This window comes from Pleurodeles waltl, chromosome 7 (genome assembly GCF_031143425.1).
Source record: "Pleurodeles waltl isolate 20211129_DDA chromosome 7, aPleWal1.hap1.20221129, whole genome shotgun sequence".
NCBI lineage: Eukaryota > Metazoa > Chordata > Amphibia > Caudata > Salamandridae > Pleurodeles > Pleurodeles waltl.
The window spans coordinates 695,062,743-695,083,028 of record NC_090446.1 but is presented as its reverse complement, the minus strand read 5'-3'; the positions used below and the strand labels follow the sequence as shown (position 1 = coordinate 695,083,028).

The window sequence follows — 20,286 nt, the reverse complement described above, 5'->3', positions numbered from 1 at the left end:
GCTCAGCATCTTAGCACTGGTCCAGGGAGACAGGGCTTTGCTAAGGGTGCAATAAGCACAAAGGAGAAAATGTCAACAAATATCGTGGCGGCGGAGGAGGATGTTGACCCTCAGAGAATACTGCAACACAGAAACCTTCTTAAAACACGTGGTGAAAAAACGTTTTTTCTATTGCTAAAGTGTTCCTCCAGTCTCCTAGGGTCAAAGGACAGTACTCTTCAGTGAGCTGTGTCAATGTGTACTCCAAGTGAAATTGTAACTGAACTGGCAGATGACTGGGGTTACATGAGGGAAGATATTCTTATTCTTACACCAGACCTCATAAGAAAACTACATTGAATAACAGCATTCGTATGACTTGGATTTTGAATTCTTTATTTAATAGACAATTTCTATGTTTCTTGAAAGAATAATAGTGTGTAGTGAGAAGTAGTTTTCGTATTCACTTGCAGATTTTGAGTAAGCATGTCCTGTTCCGTCACCGGTGACTATTTCCCTTAGAGCAATGGCTGTCTCCGGCTAGTGAGTCAGTATGCTGCTCTAGATGCAAATTCTGTGGAACTGGACGCCACCTGCCGCTCCCTTTTGTGATGTATTCATATCTTATTTTATAAAATGTCATTGGAAATATATAAAATCAGTACATGTTGCACTAGATTTACATTTGAAAATATGTTTGAAGTATCTTTTATCGGTTTTTGATCATAATAGTGAATCATTAGTCGTGAGCAGTACATTTGTGGTAGGCTTGTGCTGCAGTTGGGTTTCCTTTCCAAAAAAATATTACTTTCCTTTGATAACTTTGCATAACTCTTATTTGTTAAGCATATACATGCCATTGACGCCTTGTTGCTGTGGCTTTGTTTCAGGACACTTTGGGACTTCGTGGGTCAAACATTACTGCACTTACCAGAGAGACTCAAAACGGATCAGTATGGTGGCTTTTGATCAGAAGTCAGGGGGAAAAGTGGTGAGTTTTTCGGATAATGCTGAGGTATAGCTCGCTCCGAAACTGTATTTCTTGAATTGTTTTAGATGATGTTAGATGTTACACCCAAAAAACATATTGAAAGAAGCGTGTAGACCAGTTACATTAATGGCAAAATGGCAGTTCATGTTTCAAGAAACTATCTGGCGCTAATTGCTCATGCCACCAAACACCCCAGATAAATATTAGAAAGCCATTTCTTAAATTTCTACATTTTGTAAGAACAAAATTTGTGGAAATGCACTTTCAAATAATTTCAAGAAAATCGCAGAGGTAAGATAGAGAATGAAAGCCTGTCTGTGGGAAAGGTCACCAGGCTGATTGTTGGGAGTGTCCGGTTGTTTTTGTTTCCCAACCTTCGGAGCTGCAGGATCGCTGTTGCAAAGGGGGCGCCGTCGCTCAGTATTCGTTAATTTCATACAGAAGAAAAAACAGCGCTCTCCCCCCCTCGCCCTGGCAATTTCAAATGTTGTTCTACAAAGAACAGAAAATAAATAATATTTGCTACCTGAGCAGTGGGCTGGGAACGTTAAATTGTAATCAGAATACTTAATCTGGTGAATCTTTGTTTTCGGTAAATAGTCTTTCTTTCTCCAGCACAACATCCCGTATAAAGTGCACTACACAGGAAAAAAGGCTTTAGCAAAATGCTATTTACTTTATTGCTAAAAAAATAACTTGGTAATAAGTAGTAGTTGCAAGGACAATTGTAGGAGGGTATGGGAACGATTTCAATCCATCACACTCCTCTCAAAGCAGCTATTGTTGAACAGACGCATAAAATTACCAAACTAACAATGGTATCTTATTTTAGGGCCAGCTATACATTTTGTTTGAAGAAGGAGGCCTTTGTAGAAAATACATATTGAGGCCTTGACATAGGAAAAGATGCAGAATTGGGCAGCTTTTCACTCTTTCCATGAGAACGTCCTTTTAAAAAAAATACATTTTAGTTAGAATGATTTTGAAACAATCTTGATATCATTAACTTTACATGATGAAAATGCCAATATAACGTTTTTCTCTCCACTGATTTGTAAACAGCATAACTGTTCTGTGTTGCAGTACTGACATCAAGGGTTAAGCATATGAAGGCGGTGTAAGTGACAGCATACTGTAGTTTGGCTTGCTTCCTTCATCACTTCATGTCCTGAACAAAACAAAGTAGGTACCTCTTCAGAAATCTCTCAACAAAATAATGTTTAGGAAATGTTGCAGGTTACTGCCTCCCATTAACAACATACAGCACAACCAAGAACATGAGAGGATCCAGGAGATCAGCAGAATAGGAATCTGGGTAAAGTGTGATTTTCTACTTCCGTCCTCTAGTTGTAATTCCTCAACACAAGTGTAGACCTCCGGCAGTACACTAAAGTACCAGTTAACACAACATAACACAAAGGTGCTTGCCATTAGCACTACAGTTTGTTTCCTCAAATAACTGATGTACGATTGAGTTTATGGAAGCATTTTTACATTAGACCTCAAAGACCTTTTGGAACAGTCATACACATGTCCTGATCCTAACATTAAAGAAAGCTATCACTGTGTTGTAAAAGTAGGCCTGGTTTTAATGTGGGTGGATAATGGTTTACCTTTTCTAGGGACAGTTGGGCCCTCCATTCATATCTTCCTTTAATCTACATCTGAAGAACACTGGTTCCAAGCACCAAATGTTCTCAATCTATCCTGGGCCTACTCCTTCTCACCCCTATTGATTATTTTTGAAGCATTTTTCTCCATCTACGTCACTCCCAACACTCGTCCCTCCCTACACTATCCATCTCATCATTAGTCCCCAGACTGACATTAATTGCCTCCTTTGAAGCTGTGTGGTCTGCTGTTTCCTTATCCCTTAACTGACACTACCCACCACCGCCCTATCAACCCCCACAGTGCATCTCACAAAAATCTGGATATGATTACTAAAGAAATGTATGTAGCTTTGCAAAACTTCCTACAAAGATGTTTCAAGCAACTGGATACAAAGACCAACATCACCTTCACTCTAAAAGAGGGTACATCATCATCATCATTCAGTCGACAATAGACACATTAACCCCACTCCAGCTAAAAGAATGACTACGTTAGACAACCTGAGTCAACTGTCTTTATGCAGAAAGTAAAGACAGATATTTCTGATACTAGAAATAGTTTCTGGTACTAGAAACTGTTTGCAAAAATAAGAGTAACCCATTCTTCGCACCGAGCTAAAATCTGTAGGAAAAAACTGAGTAATTGATTCTCATCACAAACGGCGAGTTTAATACAATGCAAGATAAATATCTCTTCTAATCCCGCCAAAACATTATTCAGTCACATTCAAACAATTTCATTGCCTTTTTGTGTAGCTAAATGCAATGTCTTTGTCATGTTACAGGAACGATCAAAGCCATCACTCCAATGAGTAGAAACACATTATTCACGATTGTAAATACTTCAAGCCCACTAACCCTTCATTTGATGTCTTCCTAGCCGCCATCATAGAGGCCCTGCTTTCATCTTTTTGAAATTCCCTGATGTGCTATATTCGTTGCTTCACTATCTGAGAGCTCATTTGCTGATCTGTTGAAGACTGACCAAATGAGACTGATTCCTAAAAACAAACCTCGGCCAAAATGTTCTGGCCAACTTCATGTCGATCCAAACCTACCACACATGGACAATTCATTGATCTAGCAATAGCCAATTAACTTCTTTTATCAACAGTTTACTAATTAGTAGATTATCAGTCACTTAGTCATACCAGCTACTGCATTGGAACAGCCACCGTAAAGATTTAGGTGACATTCACTTCATCTTTGATTGAAGAGATTCCTGCCTCCTTATCTCTTAGTGGCATTTGACACAGTTGAACATCAGAGACTTAAGTCATTGCTTGAGCACTGCATGGGTTTCTATGGACTAGTTCTAAGCTGATATAAATCCTTTGTCATCAGCTGGTAAACATTATGAAGCTCACTTTATAAAGCACTCAAATACCTTAAGGTCTCATTTATAGATCAATATGGGCACCTACACTTTATAGCTTATATGTTGAGCTACTTATTTCTTTACGTGAGTGGTAGGGGGTTTCAAATCTTCAGTATGCAAATGAAATACAACTCTGTGAAGTGGTCCTCAGTCAAACACTCATCCTACTTTCTGACATGAGAAAACTAAGAACATGAAAGCTCAATTGGTGTTAAATGACCAATAATTATACATTGGTTACAAGACACAGGTCTTTCTTACGAGGGATGCAGGAGGGACATGATGGAATAGCTGTTAGGGAAGAAGTTGAGATTTGGCAGGTTCTGAACATATTTAAAGGCATAAGAAGACATATTGATATACAATGGCTTATATCACTTACTATCCGCTGATGAAGACTCGGATGGAAACTAAGACAACAACATCTGATGAACTATGTTCTGAGACACCACCGACTGATGAATAACGATTGCCAGTTACAAAGTATTGGTCATGTTATTATGTAATAATTGTCCTGGTGTGAAATGCTTTTTGCGTACACAGTTTGTATTTGTTATGGTTTTAATTTTTTTTCCAAAAGTGCATTTCTTGTCATCCTGCCCAGGAACAAATCATATTTGATCCCACTTTCATTGATGAGATAGATTGAAGGTTCCCCTCCATTTCCTTCTCTGTAAAATAACTAGTCTTTACTGTACATTCCGTCCTCTCTTTTGAACCTCTCATCAGCTACGTACACAAAGCTGAAAACTACTTTCTGTGTTCACTTAAAAATGCCATGTACTTAATATACCCCACATATCTGGGAACAGCAGCATATAGGCCCTTGTCATTTTTAGGTTTGCCTTTGGTATTGCATCATAAACTTAGCTGTCAAGTTTCCCATTTCCATGCGTGGCTGCTTAGTCCAGTTACTTTCTTAGAATTCTGGGACTTGCAGTCTTTTTTATCCTAGTATATCGCCACGTTTGCAAGCTAAAAAACATGGCAGCTATGCATCAGCTGGTTTGCCACAATCATCATTTGCTATATCAAAGCATCTTTCTGCTTCAAAGCCAGACTCTTTAACATGGGCTAAGAAATTTGAGCTCATCTCTCCTATACTGAAAGACTTACACTAAACACTCATTGAAGCTAGATTAAAATTGATTTATTGCCTCGCGTGCAAACTTGTTAATCTACAAAACCCACCCATTGTAATGGATGTTCTCACTATTCCGGTACATCAAAGAATTTAAAAGTAAAGACTTGCTTTTCCTGTTACTTTTCATGTTCAGAACTGTCCAAACAAAAACGTAAACACTCTGGTATTGATACTTTATTTTGTATCTCTATTTTACTCTTCTCAGCTGCCCTCAACTCATGCCTTTTTATCCGCTATCATAATCACACACTTGAATTCATCAAATCCCTTTACTCTTTTACCAGCATTATCACTCTTGAATGGTTTAGCTGTCGCTCAGTCCGTTTTGTTTGTCACTCCCCTTCACCTTCACCTTCACCTTTTCCTTTAAGTAAGAAGTCCCTGAAATAATTTCCAAATTGCAGATTTGGCTTACTCGAAGCCGGCCTTTCCTGTTTCCTCTTTCGAGCACACTAAAAATTATCTCCAACCTCTACAGTATTGTTTTCTGCTCAGTCAATCGTGATCCTGATCTGCAGTTTCCTCCAAATACTTTAAATGAGAAAGAAGTACCTTTCACTGCACTTAAATATCCAAATTAAAACAGAATATCAGGCCTGTAGCATCATCCATTCATTTTTAAATCCATCCGGCCATCCGACTCCTAGCCATCTCAGGAAACCTTCCAAGTGTTAAAACATTAGATGTGCCTTGTGTTTCATCTAAGTGTATTGTGTATGAAGAGGGCATATTTGTTCAGTGGTGGAGAGCACTGAATGTAGGCCTTGGAATTTTTCATGGCTGGGACTGTTCCTTGTGAGACAACTGAAAAGTCCTAGGAGTTTGTCTACACAGATAAGACGTGTAAAAGCGGTAAAGAGATAATGCATGTCCATGGCATTTGTACTCTTTAATGTATTTTTGTGGGTTATAACCAGTTTTTTTTAAATTGCATTGTGGTTTTGCAGTTTCCAAGTTCCCACCCCCCATTATCCAGCATTTCTAGTGTGCCCCTTATTATCCAGCGTCCTTGTGTTTTTTATCCTCTCCACGCTCGGACAATCAGCATTCTCAGACCACCAACTTGCCCTTGAAGATCTCTGTGTTTCCTTGTGTTCCTGATGTTGAATTTCTGCCGTGACATCTGATATGCCTTGTGAACTCTACTCGTGTGCATCCTGGTGTCGACAGAGAGTGCAGAACTCATCTACTGTGTCCAATTGGCATTTCAGCAGTCAGTGCAGAGTCCAAACATTTACACCCTCATGCTTGTACAGTAATGTCTTCATTTTGGTCGTGATCTGATTTGAAATGTCGGAGTGATCAAGTGGAATACAATTTCTGGGTTTGTTAAGTCCGCAGGCAGTTTGTCGTGTGCACTGGGTTTTACCCTTTATGTTTGGCCTACCTCCTCGCAGGTAGCTCGAAGATTGGCATATCAGTCAGTGGTAGAAGAATGAGTCCCAGTAGCCAATATAGTCTAACACTAAAATAGTTTGTGTCCCTCAGAGTGAAAAATGAAATTCTGCTCTTGGGGCAGACAGTGTTAAATCCACACAATGTGGTATTATCTCTGTGCTACAACCACGCTTTTAAGTACATGCAATTATACCATCAATGAAAATACATTTACCTTGCAAGTTGTAACTTAAATGTTTCTGAAAGGAACACATTGCATAGAATGCTGGTACTGACACATGGGGCTCACACATTAATCATTTTTGTTCCAAAACGATCTGGCCTATGACATTTATTGCCAGTGGAGTGATTCCACTATATGTGAAGACAGTACCAGGAATTTCATGTACATATTAGTCTGCTCCTCAGCCAAGTTAGTGAAGGCTTATTTTGGTTTCACAGAATACTTGATATGAACGGTTGTTAAGGGCTAGCCTTCCGAATAACAGCTTCAGGTGCTTCGTGATGTGAAGTTAGGGACTGCTACCTTGAGCCACAATTTCAGGCTCTAGGAAGTAACAAATCTAAGAGGTGAAGCTAAAGGAAAATTATGGAAGAAGGGTAAAATCTGAAGCTAAAAAAAAACCTTCAAACCTAACAGGCCAGGCAACAAGATGAGCTGAAGTCCCTAAGGCGAGTTCAAGGCTGAAACCAACGAGTGGGCAACAGGCATGGAAGCAATCATGATGCAAGTTGAACCTTTTCTGGCCCCTTTATATAGGAATATCCAAGAAGTGCTTGCTACAAGAAACAGGAAGTAATAGCTCACCATCTTGCCTTGAAAAACTCTAGCAAACTAATACAACTGCATGGAATCCCCTCCTAACAGAGATAACATTGCTGGGATTATTTTTTTGCATGTTTATTGGAAAACTAAATGATTTTATGCATGTTATTTTCTGACAATCATTGTTATAGCACCACAACAAAAACACAAAATAACTAATGAGCTGCATGTGGCATTTCGGAGACTTTGCCCGCTTAACGCGTTGACATCACGAAGAGCCAGCTGTGAATGTCAGGGAAAGGACTCGACCCTCATGTTCTCCACCAAGGTGAAGAGTGCCTAGGCTCCTGCCTGCCAGGCAGACTGCATGGGCACTGCACCTCCAGAGCAATGCAGCCTGTGGCTTTGAGCGGTATTGTTGATGAAAAGGTAAGCAGCAGCCCACAACTGTGTAGTAGACAAGTAAGATAAATGACTCTGACTGTCTACTTTCATGTAAGCGAGAGGGCTCGCACTCTGTGTCCTATTAAAACATCACCACAGTGTAATGTATGGCAGGAGTATCCTCAGGTGTAGAAGTTAGTAGTGGTGGCTTGAACTCATTGAATACCACAACTCTAGCTCAGTTCTCTTTGCTATTATCAGTCTGGCACCTACAGTATTGAGGCAGCTGCCGCTCTGTTCATGATTAGTACTGATGGTGCCTGTCTGATTATTATCATTAGGTTTCCAGCCGGCTAACTGCAGGACTTAAGTTCCCCGTTATCCATTTCTGTGGGTTATTGAAGGAAAGACCCTTGAGTGGTTCTCATCTTTCCTTTTGGAATGAGCACCCCTTCTTTTAGATAGAATTTTTAAGCTACACCGCTCAACACATGTATTCATGTATGTTATGTCTACATTAAGTTGAAATGGCTATTTCTTAAAGATGTCAGATACCCTAGAATGATATAGCAGTACTTAAATACTTCAAATAAATGAAAAAATATCAGTGATTGTTTTGAGACGCAAGGATTGCCCCAGGGTTCGAGCTTGTTAGAAATGGGGTCTTTGGTTGGCAGTCAGGTTACCCCCTGTCCAAGCAAGCACCCACACTCTAGTCCGGTTAAAAGAGAATCACCCTCAGCTAACCCCTGCTTACCCCCGTGGTAGCTTGACATGAGCAGAGGCTTAACTTCAGAGTGCTAGGTGTAAAGTATTTGTACCAACACACACAGAAACTTAATGAAAACACTACAAAATGTCAGAACACAGGTTTAGAAAAATAGGAAATATTTATCGGAACAAAACAAGACCAAAACGAAAAAAATCCACAATACTGAAGTCAAGTTATCACTACAAATTCAAAGAGAGTCTTCATGTAGTTTTAATCATACACTAACACTGTTAGTGTGGAAATGTACCTTGGGTGTGCAAAAATAACCCAGCACGGGCGAGTGTGCGTCAAAAAGGGCTTGAGATGCGCCGATTTCACTCACGAGCGAGACCTTGCGTCGTTTCTCCTTTCGTCGGGTCGAGCGCATTGTTTCTTCTCTCCGCATGACAGCGATGCGTAGATCCGTCAGCAGTCTCGGGTCCAGGCAGGCCTTGCGTTGTGTTTTACACGCCCAGCGGTGGTTGCGCCGGAATTCCAGCCGCACGATGATCCGAAAACTACGCAGCGCGGGTTGCGATCTCCCAGCCTCAGTCAGTGATGCTGCACGTAGTTTCTCCAGCTCAGTGCGTCGATTCTTCAGTCGCGTTAAAGGCGTGTGCCGATTTTCAGCCGTGAAGCCGCCGGCGTGTCAGTTTCCCAGACACAGATCGGAGTTGCGTCAATCTTTTCCCCGCACTGCGCTCTGTGTGTGGATTTCTTCCTCTTAGGCTGCCAGCTTCTCCTTTCATGGTCCGAGGAACTGGATTGGCACCACAGGGCAGAGTAGGAGTCTCGCCAGAGACTCCAGGTGCTGGTAGAGAGAAGTATTTGCTGTTCCTGAGACTTCAAATAACAGGAGGCAAGCTCTAAATCAAGCCCTTGGAGATCTTCACAAGATGGAAGGCACACAAAGTCCAGTCTTTGCCCTCTTACTCTGGCAGAAGCAGCAACTGCAGGATAGCTCCACAAAGCACAGTCACAGGCAAGGCACCTCTTCTTCCTCAGCTCTTCAGCTCTTCTCCAGGCAGAGGTTGCTCTTGGTTTCCAGAAGTGTTCTAAAGTCTATGGTTTTGAGTGCCCTTCTTATACCCAATTTCTCCTTTGAAGTATGCGTACTTCAAAGTAAAGTCTCTTTTGAATGTGAAATCCTGCCTTGCTCAGGCCAGGCCCCAGACACTCACCAGGGGGTTGGAGACTGCATTGTGTGAGAGCAGGCACAGCCCTTTCAGGTGTAAGTGACCACTCCTCCACTCCCTCCTAGCACAGATGGCTCATCAGGAAATGCAGACTACACCCCAGCTCCCTTTGTGTCACTGTCTAGTGTGAGGTGCAACCAGCCCAACTGTCAAAAAGACCCAGACAGGGAATCCACAAACAGGCAGAGTCACTGAAATGGTATAAGACTACACCCCAGCTCCCTTAGTGTCACTGTCTAGTGTGAGGTGCAACCAGCCCAACTGTCAAAAAGACCCAGACAGGGAATCCACAAACAGGCAGAGTCACAGAAATGGTATAAACAAGAAAATGCTCACTTTCTAAAAGTGGCATTTTCAAACACACAATTTCAAAATCAACTTTACTAAAAGATGTATTTTTAAATTGTGAGCTCAGAGACCCCAAACTCCACATGCCCATCCGCTCCCAAAGGGAATCTACACTTTAATCATATTTAAAGGTAGCCCCCATGTTAACCTATGAGAGGGACAGGCCTTGCAACAGTGAAATACGAATTTAGCAATATTTCACTGTTAGGACATATAAAACGTATTACAATATGTCCTACCTTAACCATACACTGCACCCTGCCCTTGGGGCTACCTAGGGCCTACCTTAGAGGTGTCTGACATGTAAGAAAAGAGAAGGTTTAGGCCTGGCAAGTGGGTACACTTGCCAAGTCGAACTTACAGTTAAGACTGCACCCACAGGCACTTCAATGGCAGGTCTGATACATGATTAAAGAGCTACTTATGTGGGTGGCACAACCATTGCTGCAGGCCCACTAGTAACATTTGATTTACAGGCCCTGGGTACCTCTAGTGCACTGTACTAGGGACTTAATAATAAATCATATATGCCAATCATGGATAAGCCAATTACATACACATTTTGTGAGGGAGCACTTGCACTTTAGCAGTGGTAAAGTGCCCAGAGTAACAAAAACAGCAAAATCAGAGTCCAGCACACATAAACAACCTGGGAAACAGAGGCAAAAAGTTAAGGGAGACCACGCAAAGGATGAAAAGTCTAACAGAGCTTATAAGGATCACTCCAGCATCTACAAGGAGCCTCTTGGAGCCCTCTTGATGCAACAGATGTTTTCATTCACCAGTTTGCCGACCCAAATCTATACTAAAGTATCTATGTATCGTAGTGGGTAACAGCAGCTGCGTCCAGAACTGGATGTCTTCTTTGTATCCTTTCTAAATTCCTTGTCTTCTCTCCTCTTTTCCCTGCACCCTGCTACGAAAGAAATACTTGTTTTTTTCTCCCAAGGTGAGGCGTTCCCCTTTCTTCATAGTCACTCAACCTCATTCTAAAATCTTCACTTAAATTTAAAGTTCACATTGGCAAATCAACCAATCCTGTTTCTTCCTGCTACAAAAAGAAGCCCTTTGTGAGATGTTTTTTATGTGGCAACCCCCTTGCCCACCAAAGCTTTGGTTCCCAGTACCCTGCAACACTGGTTTCACTGCTGTCACAGCTCTGACAACAGTGCTTCGAGGGAGGGGCGCGGGTTGGCAAGTTTCTAGGTGGCTGATTGAGTTTATCTGAAAAATGTAAAGAAGAATAACAAGAACAATGTTAACAGCTATACATGTTAAAATAGGGAAGCTCTATATAATAGTCTGCAACGTATTTAGTTCGTGCAGTCCCAAACGGAGAAAGGCATCTGTAACAAGTGTCGGGCTTCCCTTCCCTTCCACTGCAGTTCATAGACTGCACTGGACCATTACAAGAGGGGGGCCTGCAGCAGTCCCCTGATCTCTTTGTGTAGGACCTTCCTGATACCTTCATCACTCTGTTCAGCTTCCTGTTAGTGGTGCCCCTTGACCTCCTCCAGACCCCCCCACGCAGCAGCAAAAATGTTCTTTGAGACTCCAGCACCCTCTTTAAGAAATTCAAAACTTTGGTCTAAGCTTTTTCAGCTGCTGCTGTAAGGCGCGGGTATGGTCTCCTTGAATCGCCTCGTCTCTGACGTTTTCTTCTTCACGTAAAAACGTGTCCTTTCTACAGTCCTTCGCCCAAACTTAACCCTCTTACTTCATCGCCCCACAGCGTTAATTTCAGCGATCACGGGTAGCTTGACTGATGTTCAGTGCTCTCTCCGTGATCTTCCTTCGTTCTGAGAGGTTTATTCATCTCATTTGCTCCATCTCACCTGAACTGAAACGCTTGTTTTTGTAAAGTTATCCAGTACGACAGGGTGATATGGCACTACTTTTAAATAAATGAAAAAATACCAGTGATTGTTTGGCGAAGAGTTTGTGTTGCAATTCTGAGCGCAAGTAGGACGAGGGTCTGTAGGGTGTACAGAATTCCATAAGTGCAAAGCTCTTCACACGCAGTACTGTTGTCCGGTCACGGCCCAGGACAGATATTAACCCTGGCAAGAGTAATAGTCAGACGTAATATTAGTTCAGTTATTTGTATAATGATCTTTGTAAGTGATTTGTGCTTAATGTTTCGTAAAGAGAGCATCACTGCGGAAATCTTAGACAACTCTTGTGCCTCTGTTATCATTTCAAATATTAAGCGCAAAGGAAGATGTAGCTTGATGGCTCTGCTAAGAGAGATCTCTGGCTTGCCCAGAAATGTTGTAAAACAATATTTCAAAAGCAGTCTTGCCGTAGAAATGGTAACGCACATACATTATGGCACAGCAACACCATCACTCTAAGAACCAGCTTCCCCTCCAGACGCACATTCACTGTGTCTTTCCCTTTGGCCGCCTCCAACGATCCACTACCTCTGGCTAGGTTTGCCCAGTGCAAATACCTCATAACATATATGTACACCGTCTGCACCCTTTTGTATGACATCACTGAAGCTGACTTGAAGATGATGCCATAATCTCTAAAGGGGACAGAGTGTTCGGAAAACATCCCCTGGATGTAGGTGGACATCTTGACAGCATGGGTCACCCCGCAGAATCCCACCCTGGAGGAAATGGCTTCTATCTCCCGCAGAGAGAGATCAAAGTCGGCAATACCAGTGTCCCACATCGATCAAGCACGGCATGCTCAGAAGAGCCTGAAGAGCAATGCATCGGGGGCATGTGTGCTAAATTAATAGAACGAAAATGTGCCTCATAAATTCTGTCTGAACAGTTCCATTGATTTACTTAGATTAACATCTGGTTTTGATCGAATAGTTCGATGGCATATGGTTCGAAAATGGCCTTTTGCATTCAGATTGACTTTGGTTCCGGATCTCTAACCTTTCTCCACCTACATTTGCCGAAAAGGCCATTTCATAGTGATTGGCTGTCTGAAGAGGCTTCTAGAGAAGATAGCTGTCATTTTTAGACAGACATGAACAGCACTCGGTTAGATCACTTCCCTATTGCATTAAGTGTACTTATAATTTCTATGTTCTTTTAATGGTCCGAGACTGCAGGTAAAAAGAAATGCTACAAGGAGTTCCAGTGTATAAATGATATTCCAAAGGTGTGAAGTACAGACAGGCAACTGAGCTCTGCTATCTGTGAAACCTACTGAGATGTGGGGGCCATTTTGGAGTTTGCCCCTTTTTTAGCAAAATCAGGACAGTATGTTATAGTGCTTGTGATGACAGTATCTTGCACTGGTGACCAAGTCTACTTTTACTGACCATGGTCCCACAGGTGATAAACGAAGGGAGCAGAGAAGTGAGCTGTGGCTCTATTTTTTGAGGACTTCTAGTGTAGAGATGAGATACGTGTGTTACTTGAAGGCCCCAGTTTTAAATCTTGACAGAGCAGACAAAGCTTTTCATCAGTCCCAGTTCCATAAATTAAAATGACGGGCTTTTCAAAATGGGAACACCTATTTGAAAGCGCCAAAAATAGAATTCATTTTATGGATTATATGCACCATTTAATAATTAGCATTGGCAAAGCCATTAGGTCTGGCATTAAATTATAGTGTTTTGGCTTTGTCAGTGTTTACACATTTCTATAGTAGGCCCGACACTGAAGGGGAACTACTATGTGTGGTAGTTCTCCCTATGAAAAGACAGAATGCCGTCACTCACAGTAAAGTTGGCCAATGGAAGAAATGGGCTGAACCATTGCCCATGTTGTATGCTGCAGTGTTGCATTAGACGGATGAATGAAGCGGACCGGCTCTAAAGCTTGTATGAGTATGTTATGCAAGCAATTTTAATAAAATTCTTTCCGTTGTCATCCTTTGCTGTTGATAATGAAGGAGAAATAGAAAGAGTGACAAAGAATGAAAGGAATGTGGTCACATGGGTCACATTGAAAGAGATCAAAGAGGGGGTGATGAGTGAATGGGGAAATTTTAAAAAAAATGGAACTCCTGGGACATCAGAAACCTCTAAGATCCTAATAGTTTGTAACCTAAGACCAGTTCTTATGTTTTTTCCTATTAAACATATAGGAAGTCTTTTCAATTTACAAAATGTATATCCCAATACAGTGGAATCCCCCCTTTTAATTTCCTTGACTGCTCAGGTATGCCTCTTTGTCTTAAAGTACTTACTTTGATATTTCACTATATGTATAGTTGAACGGCTATTACTGAATGCAGCGACAATGCAAAATACAGAAATCAGACACTTATATCAGGTTGCTATATCCAAGGATGTATTCTCTTACCTTGAACAGCTTTAGGCGTCTTCCTGCTTCTTGACTGTTTCTCACCAAACAGCACTGGTACTGTCCGCAGTCACGTCATGTTTAAGTTACTTCAGAGGCTGTTACATATGTTCTAGACTGTAGACCTGATGTACTTTCAGGAAGGTCACAAATAGTGGGTACGAATTGAGCAAAACCTTTTTGCAACTTGCCTATCTTTTTGTGGCGTTTAATAGGTTGCTTCGCAAACTGGCAAGGGTCATATAACAACCTTCTCAATGGATATCAATTAGCTGGTTGCTATTTCCAATCCCTGCGACAGATGCAGGAATTGTGGTCTGGAAGGGCTGTTAATAAGCATCCCTGTGTTCATAGTTACATACTTTAAACATTATTTTTTAAAGCAGCCCTTGTCCCCTAACCGGCCAGGTTCTATATTTTTTAATGGAAAAATGCTTCCTGTTTGGGAAGACCTATGGGTAGAACATGTAGTTTTCCTCAGGCCAACCCACACTTCAGTTTTGTTCAGGCACCACTGATAAATCTCATTGCAATTTACAACTAGGAAGGGACTCATCTTTCTGCTGGATACTTCTAACAGCAGGTTCCACGCCAGAATTAATTTTGACACTTTTTCAGCATTACTCCCCACATGCCAGTCGGTGGTACCATATGGTTCCGAGGTGACATTATACCACCCCGGAAGGAACAGAGCAGAGCTGCAAATTCAAAAGAAAGGTTCCATTACCAAAGTCGTTTCCAAGGCAGGACCTTGTCGCAGTCGAAGAAGAAAAATAAGAAATCCCATCCGTCTCAAACTCTAACGAGGGCACAGGGGTGTCAACATGCCTCACTGGCCTGCTCTGTATGTTAATCGCAGCAGATTTTGTCTTTGGTCTGTGCACCCTGAAATTCAGGTCCCTCAGTGATGATGCCGCAAGTAGAACCCATCAGAGATCCTGCAGATCTTCAGCACTTTACAAGCTCCCCCTTGCAAGCCTTCTGCCCCCAAAGAACTGCAGGAGCCTCTAGATGGATATCTACGGGTGAGTCTGCCATCAGTGCGGTCTTTACCCTTTTGATCTAAATTGGGTTCAGCACTGACTTTGCTGCCCAATTCGCTTCCGGTGCCATCCCCTGCTAGCACCGGTTCTGTCTGCCCTGGAAAAATGGGTGATGGCATTTGACCTGCAGGACCCTTATTTTCATCCTACAGACTCACGGGGTTACCTGTGGTTCATGGTGGAACATGAGCATTTTCAGTTTGCAGTGTTCTCCTTTGGACTTAACCAGTGCCTCGGGTGTTAAGAAAAGTGATAGCGATGATTGCAGCATGTCATTGGTGGTCAGGGTACTAGTCTTCCCTACCTTCACAACTGGCTGCTGAAAGCAAGCTCGTCCCATTCAGATATCAAACACCTCCATACTATGGCAAACCGCCTAACAAAGTGCGGTTCGCCATCAATGACCCAAAGTCACACCTGAATTTTTTGCAAAGGTTCCCTTTCATCAGAGCTGTTCTGGATACAGTACAATATAGTGTCTTTCCCCGAGAATAGAAAGACCAGGACATTTGTGCTCTTAGCCGATGTTTCAGTCCCTGTCCTGGATCTGGATGACTTTGAGGCTGTTGGGATTGTTGACCTCCTGCATCCTGATAGTGTTACATTACAGATAACACACGCAGGTTCTGTAGTGGGAGCTGAATTTCCAGTGGGCTCAAATCAGGGAGATCTCTTTGCATCTAGGTTTTGGAGGAGACCATAAAAGATATGCAGTGGTGGATGCTGGACTGTGGATACTGGCTCCTCTGCTTACCCCACCCAGATGCATCACATGTTTGGGAAGGCCATTTGGAAGAGGTGGAGATAAGACAACTCCATGTCAACTTGTTGGAGTTGAAAGTGATAAGCTTGGCGTTGAAGGCATTCTTGGGCACCATCAAAGGAAAGCTAGTGCAGGTGCTCATGGCCAACATTACCATTTTGTGGAATTGCAGCAAGCAGGGTGGGTCCCTGGACCCAGTGCCAGAAGGCCTTGCCCATCTGGAAATGGCTGGACCACCAAGAGATTTCTCTGTTGATGAACTACCTGGCAGGATCTTCAAACACCAGGGCATACAAATGTAGCTGCACCTGCCTGACTGATCCGAATGGCAGATGCACCCAGAGGTGGCAAAGGCAGCCCTCTAGCAAGGGGAAGAATCACTGTTGAGAACACGGAATGTCAGCACTTCTGTGCGCTTGAGTTTCCAAAGCATCTCTTCCTCGCAGAAGCCTTCTATCTAAAGTGAAGCCCATGACCTCGTGTATGCCTTCCCACCAGTACCTCCTCTTCCCCAAGTTCTGAAGAAGATCAGGAACGACTGGTTCCAAGTCACCCTAGAGGCACCTGATTGGGCTAGGAGAGTGTAGTACCCGAAATGAACATTTGCCATCTGATCAAGCTACTGCTCCGGGAGCATCTTCTGCCGGCAGCAGCAGGGCAAGGGCAGGGTGTTGTATCCCAGGCTGCCCACTTTGTATTTCCATGCTTGAATGGCAGCAGTTGACCTTCTTGAACATGCACCTTGAGGTTGTTTATGTCATCACTGTGGTGTGATGTCCCTCCACTGAAACAGTATATGCTACCTATTGGGAAAAATATGTGGAATCGTGCAGCACCAGACAAACTGACCCTTTACAGACAAAGTTGTTTGAAGTGTTGTTTGTTCTGTCCCTACCTCAACAAGGACTTGCCCTGGGCACTGTCACGGGCTACTTTATAGGCTTTTTCGCCTTCTTGCAGTGGCAGAATAAGCCTTAGTTTTTTAAATCAACCATTGTGATGTGTTTTTGAAAGGTTTGCAACATTTGTTTCCACTGAAACCCTTTCTTATTCAACAGTGGGACTTGAATTTAGTCCTCACAAACCTGATGTGCATCTTGTTTGAGCGATTGCACAGTTGTCCCTTGAGACTTCTGACCTTAGGGACTGTCTTTCTCATTGTCATAACATCGGCTACAAGTGTGAGTGAAGTTCAGGCTCTCCGTGTAAACCCTTTTTAACACCTCCTTCTTCCCCAATAAGTTGGCTTTGAGGACCTGAGCATCCTTCTACAAAAGTGGGTACTCCTTTTCATGTGTCAGGCCATCACTCTTCCAGCATAGTTTGCTCCACCTCATCCCTCTAAGGCAGAAGAGAGACTTCAATTTGGATCCTAAAATGCCCTCAAGTTTCTATATTGCTCGTTCTAAGGATCACTGGATGGACATTTAGCTCTTTGTAGGGTTTTCTGGGTCAAAGAAGGGTAAAGTAGTGCAAAATGGACCATCACCTGATGGATTTCTCTTTATAAAATTCTACTATGCAGTGGCAAACAAGCATTGGCAAAGGCAGTAGCTCTCAACCATGCGGGAGCTATTGGCTTTGTCAGTGTCTTTTTTTCCATGATGTATGGCCCTGCAGGAATCTCAAGACATGACCAGCAGGAATTTTAAAACATGACCAGCAGGATTTATAGACCTTTACTCAATAGGCATCTACACCATGTGGTGATTCCCAGACAGACCAAGAGAGCTGCGGGCCCCAGCTGCATGCCGAGCAGAGCCTTGCATGCAACATCCTCTGCTGCAGCCTTGTTTGGCAAGCAACGATGGGGAGGCTATTAACAACTCACCATGTGGCGAGAAGAGAAATTGGCGGGGCCGGCTTGATTCACAGTCCCGGTCGTCCTCTTATTGCGCTTTTTTGTGAAACGAACACTGTAGAAATGAATATGAAGGCGTTCAATGAATAGTATGTTTTAACAGTTTTCGCACATGGCTGATACAAATTCTTGACGAGTGTCAGACACCTGATGGTACAGGTTGATGTTTACAAACCAGCGTGATACATAGCAAGAAAGGTACTGTCATTAGAATAACTCATTTTCGATCCTACCTTCACTCAGAGCCACGTAACTCCTTCCTCAGGAAGCCCGACAGACCTACGTGGCACTAAAAGCTAATTACTAAAAGTTAATGTTAACCAAACAAAAGCCCTTTCCTTGCAATATTGTCATTTTTTTCACATAAAATATATTTACGTCTTGCTGCTATCGCGGCAGTACAAATCTACTGAAATAAAATAAAAAAAATAGGGAGGACTCTCAGTCAGAACGAAGAAATGCCCATGCTTTCAACATTTAGGTAAATGTTAGCTATTGTAACGGCTAATTTAAAAAAAAAAAAAAAAAAAGAGGCCAGCTGTTGAGGAAAAGAGGATGGTGCTCATTTGAAGTCTGGGTTCAGTGCACTTTCCAAGGACAATGAAAATGTGGTTGCACGCGCAGCCATGGATTTGTTTCTCCCTAGGTTTGCCAAAAGAACAATGGATGTTTGAAATTGTAATTGTATTTATAAAGTGCTTATTACCCATGCCTAGGCACTGAAGCACTTTATGGTGAGTAGCACGCTACTCCGGAACACAAGGTTAGTGGTTTCATCCAGTGGTTACTGTTAATTATTGTGATTAGTCATGTGCTTTCAACAAAAAAGGACATGCATTTACTCCAGTTTATTTATGATAGATTCTATTAATACCACTTGGGTGTTATCATTAGGTGGAGCTAGGTGGTTTCAGGTGAATAGTTTGTGAGAAAGGCTGGCGGAGATTAGATAGTGTAAGGTTTCAGGAATAGGGTTTTCACAAAGGAGAGGTTGTGATGTGTGTAATGAGATGTTGGCCAGTTGCAGAATTACAATAAGAGATTAAGGCAGACTGGCATCACACTGAGAGGAGATTATACTCCGGAAGACATGCTGAGGATGGACGGTAAATAGAGGGTCCCTCTGAAGAAAGGAGAAGAATCAAGCTGAAGGAAGTCAGGTTCAAGTTTTCATGCATGGTTTTCGGTGTACTCTGGGGGGCTTTCTGAGATAGCCAGCAATCTGAGGATGTAGTGCGGTGAAGGAGCCTTTACATGTAGCGCGCCATGCCTTGGGCAGGCACCGAAAATATGCGAGTCCAAATGTACACAGCATTTAAACATTAAGAGCTCAAGCCTGCTGTGTGACAAGCCTGGGGCATCCCTTTGAAACTAAGCCAGGATTATCCCGAGCTTGGTCACGGTCTCTAGAGTGCCCAGGGGGAGGTGTTGCCAGTGTCTTTAGAAAGATGCCTTCTTTAGAAACTCTCAGTTAATGATCTTCCCATACGTTTCTGCATTAGAAAAGAGTTTCACAGCAGAGTAGCCACTGATACTAAAGATGCCTAGTGCTAATATCCTAAGTGTATGTTTGTGTGTGTTTGTATATGTGGCCAGTGTGATATATGCACAGAAATGGAGGCCTGTGGGTTCCATTTTGGAAGCCTGCCACACACCTGGCCTGTTCCTGTGCACAAGATAGAGGTAATGTGATTTTCTCAGGAAGTGGGAGTGTATTGCAGACATTCCTGAAGCAGGAGGTTGCGGACTTAGACCCTAAAGTGGCGCCAAAGGAGACAAGGCTCCTATAAAAACTCCATTAGATCCTTTTCTTGAGAGGAGCTGACACAGGCACTTTGGTAGATGGTGGTAGTGAAAGATGGGGCTGTATTCTTTGTTATTCAGAGTTTGAAGGATACTTTGGGTGAGGCCAGCTTTTGACTCTTTTTCATGATCACTATCTTTGTGGCTGTTTATAGCCTGGGTGCAGACAGTACACATCTCTTTGTGCCCCTTTTGTGGGTACTCTTGGTGGAGACAACCCTGCTGTGAGGAGAGTCACTCTACACAAAGCCTGAGTCTGCAGAACAGCATAGAGTTGCACTTGACAAAATAAGCCACCCCAAACCAGTTCTGTGTATCTAAAATTCAGACATATGTATCAGCTCACACTCTGAAATACCAATTCAGGTTTCCGAAACACAAATCGATATTTACAAGTGCACATGTCATCTGAAGCATGAACCCATCTCCCATAGGGGCACAAACTGCACTGCCATAGCCCATCTTGTTGGAAAGTTTATGATTGTCAAAATGTGTTTGCCATTAGCTAATCCAGGCAGCTCAATGTTCGGGTACAGAGATGCATTAGGGGAGTGAGACACTGTTGAAGTCAGAGGATAAGGAACTTACTAGTGT

At 42.6% G+C, this 20,286-nt stretch overlaps 1 protein-coding gene across 2 annotated transcripts in view; it reads left to right on the top strand.

Moving 5' to 3' along the window:
- The window catches only part of ARHGAP26 (Rho GTPase activating protein 26), a 1,945,875-nt gene that overhangs the window by 590,721 nt on the left and 1,334,868 nt on the right, over positions 1 to 20,286 (top strand). For both annotated transcript variants that reach the window (XM_069244698.1, XM_069244699.1), the window contains exon 9: positions 870 to 970. In XM_069244698.1, the coding sequence (XP_069100799.1) occupies positions 870 to 970 (101 nt within the window). The remainder of the gene's footprint in view (positions 1 to 869; positions 971 to 20,286) is intronic.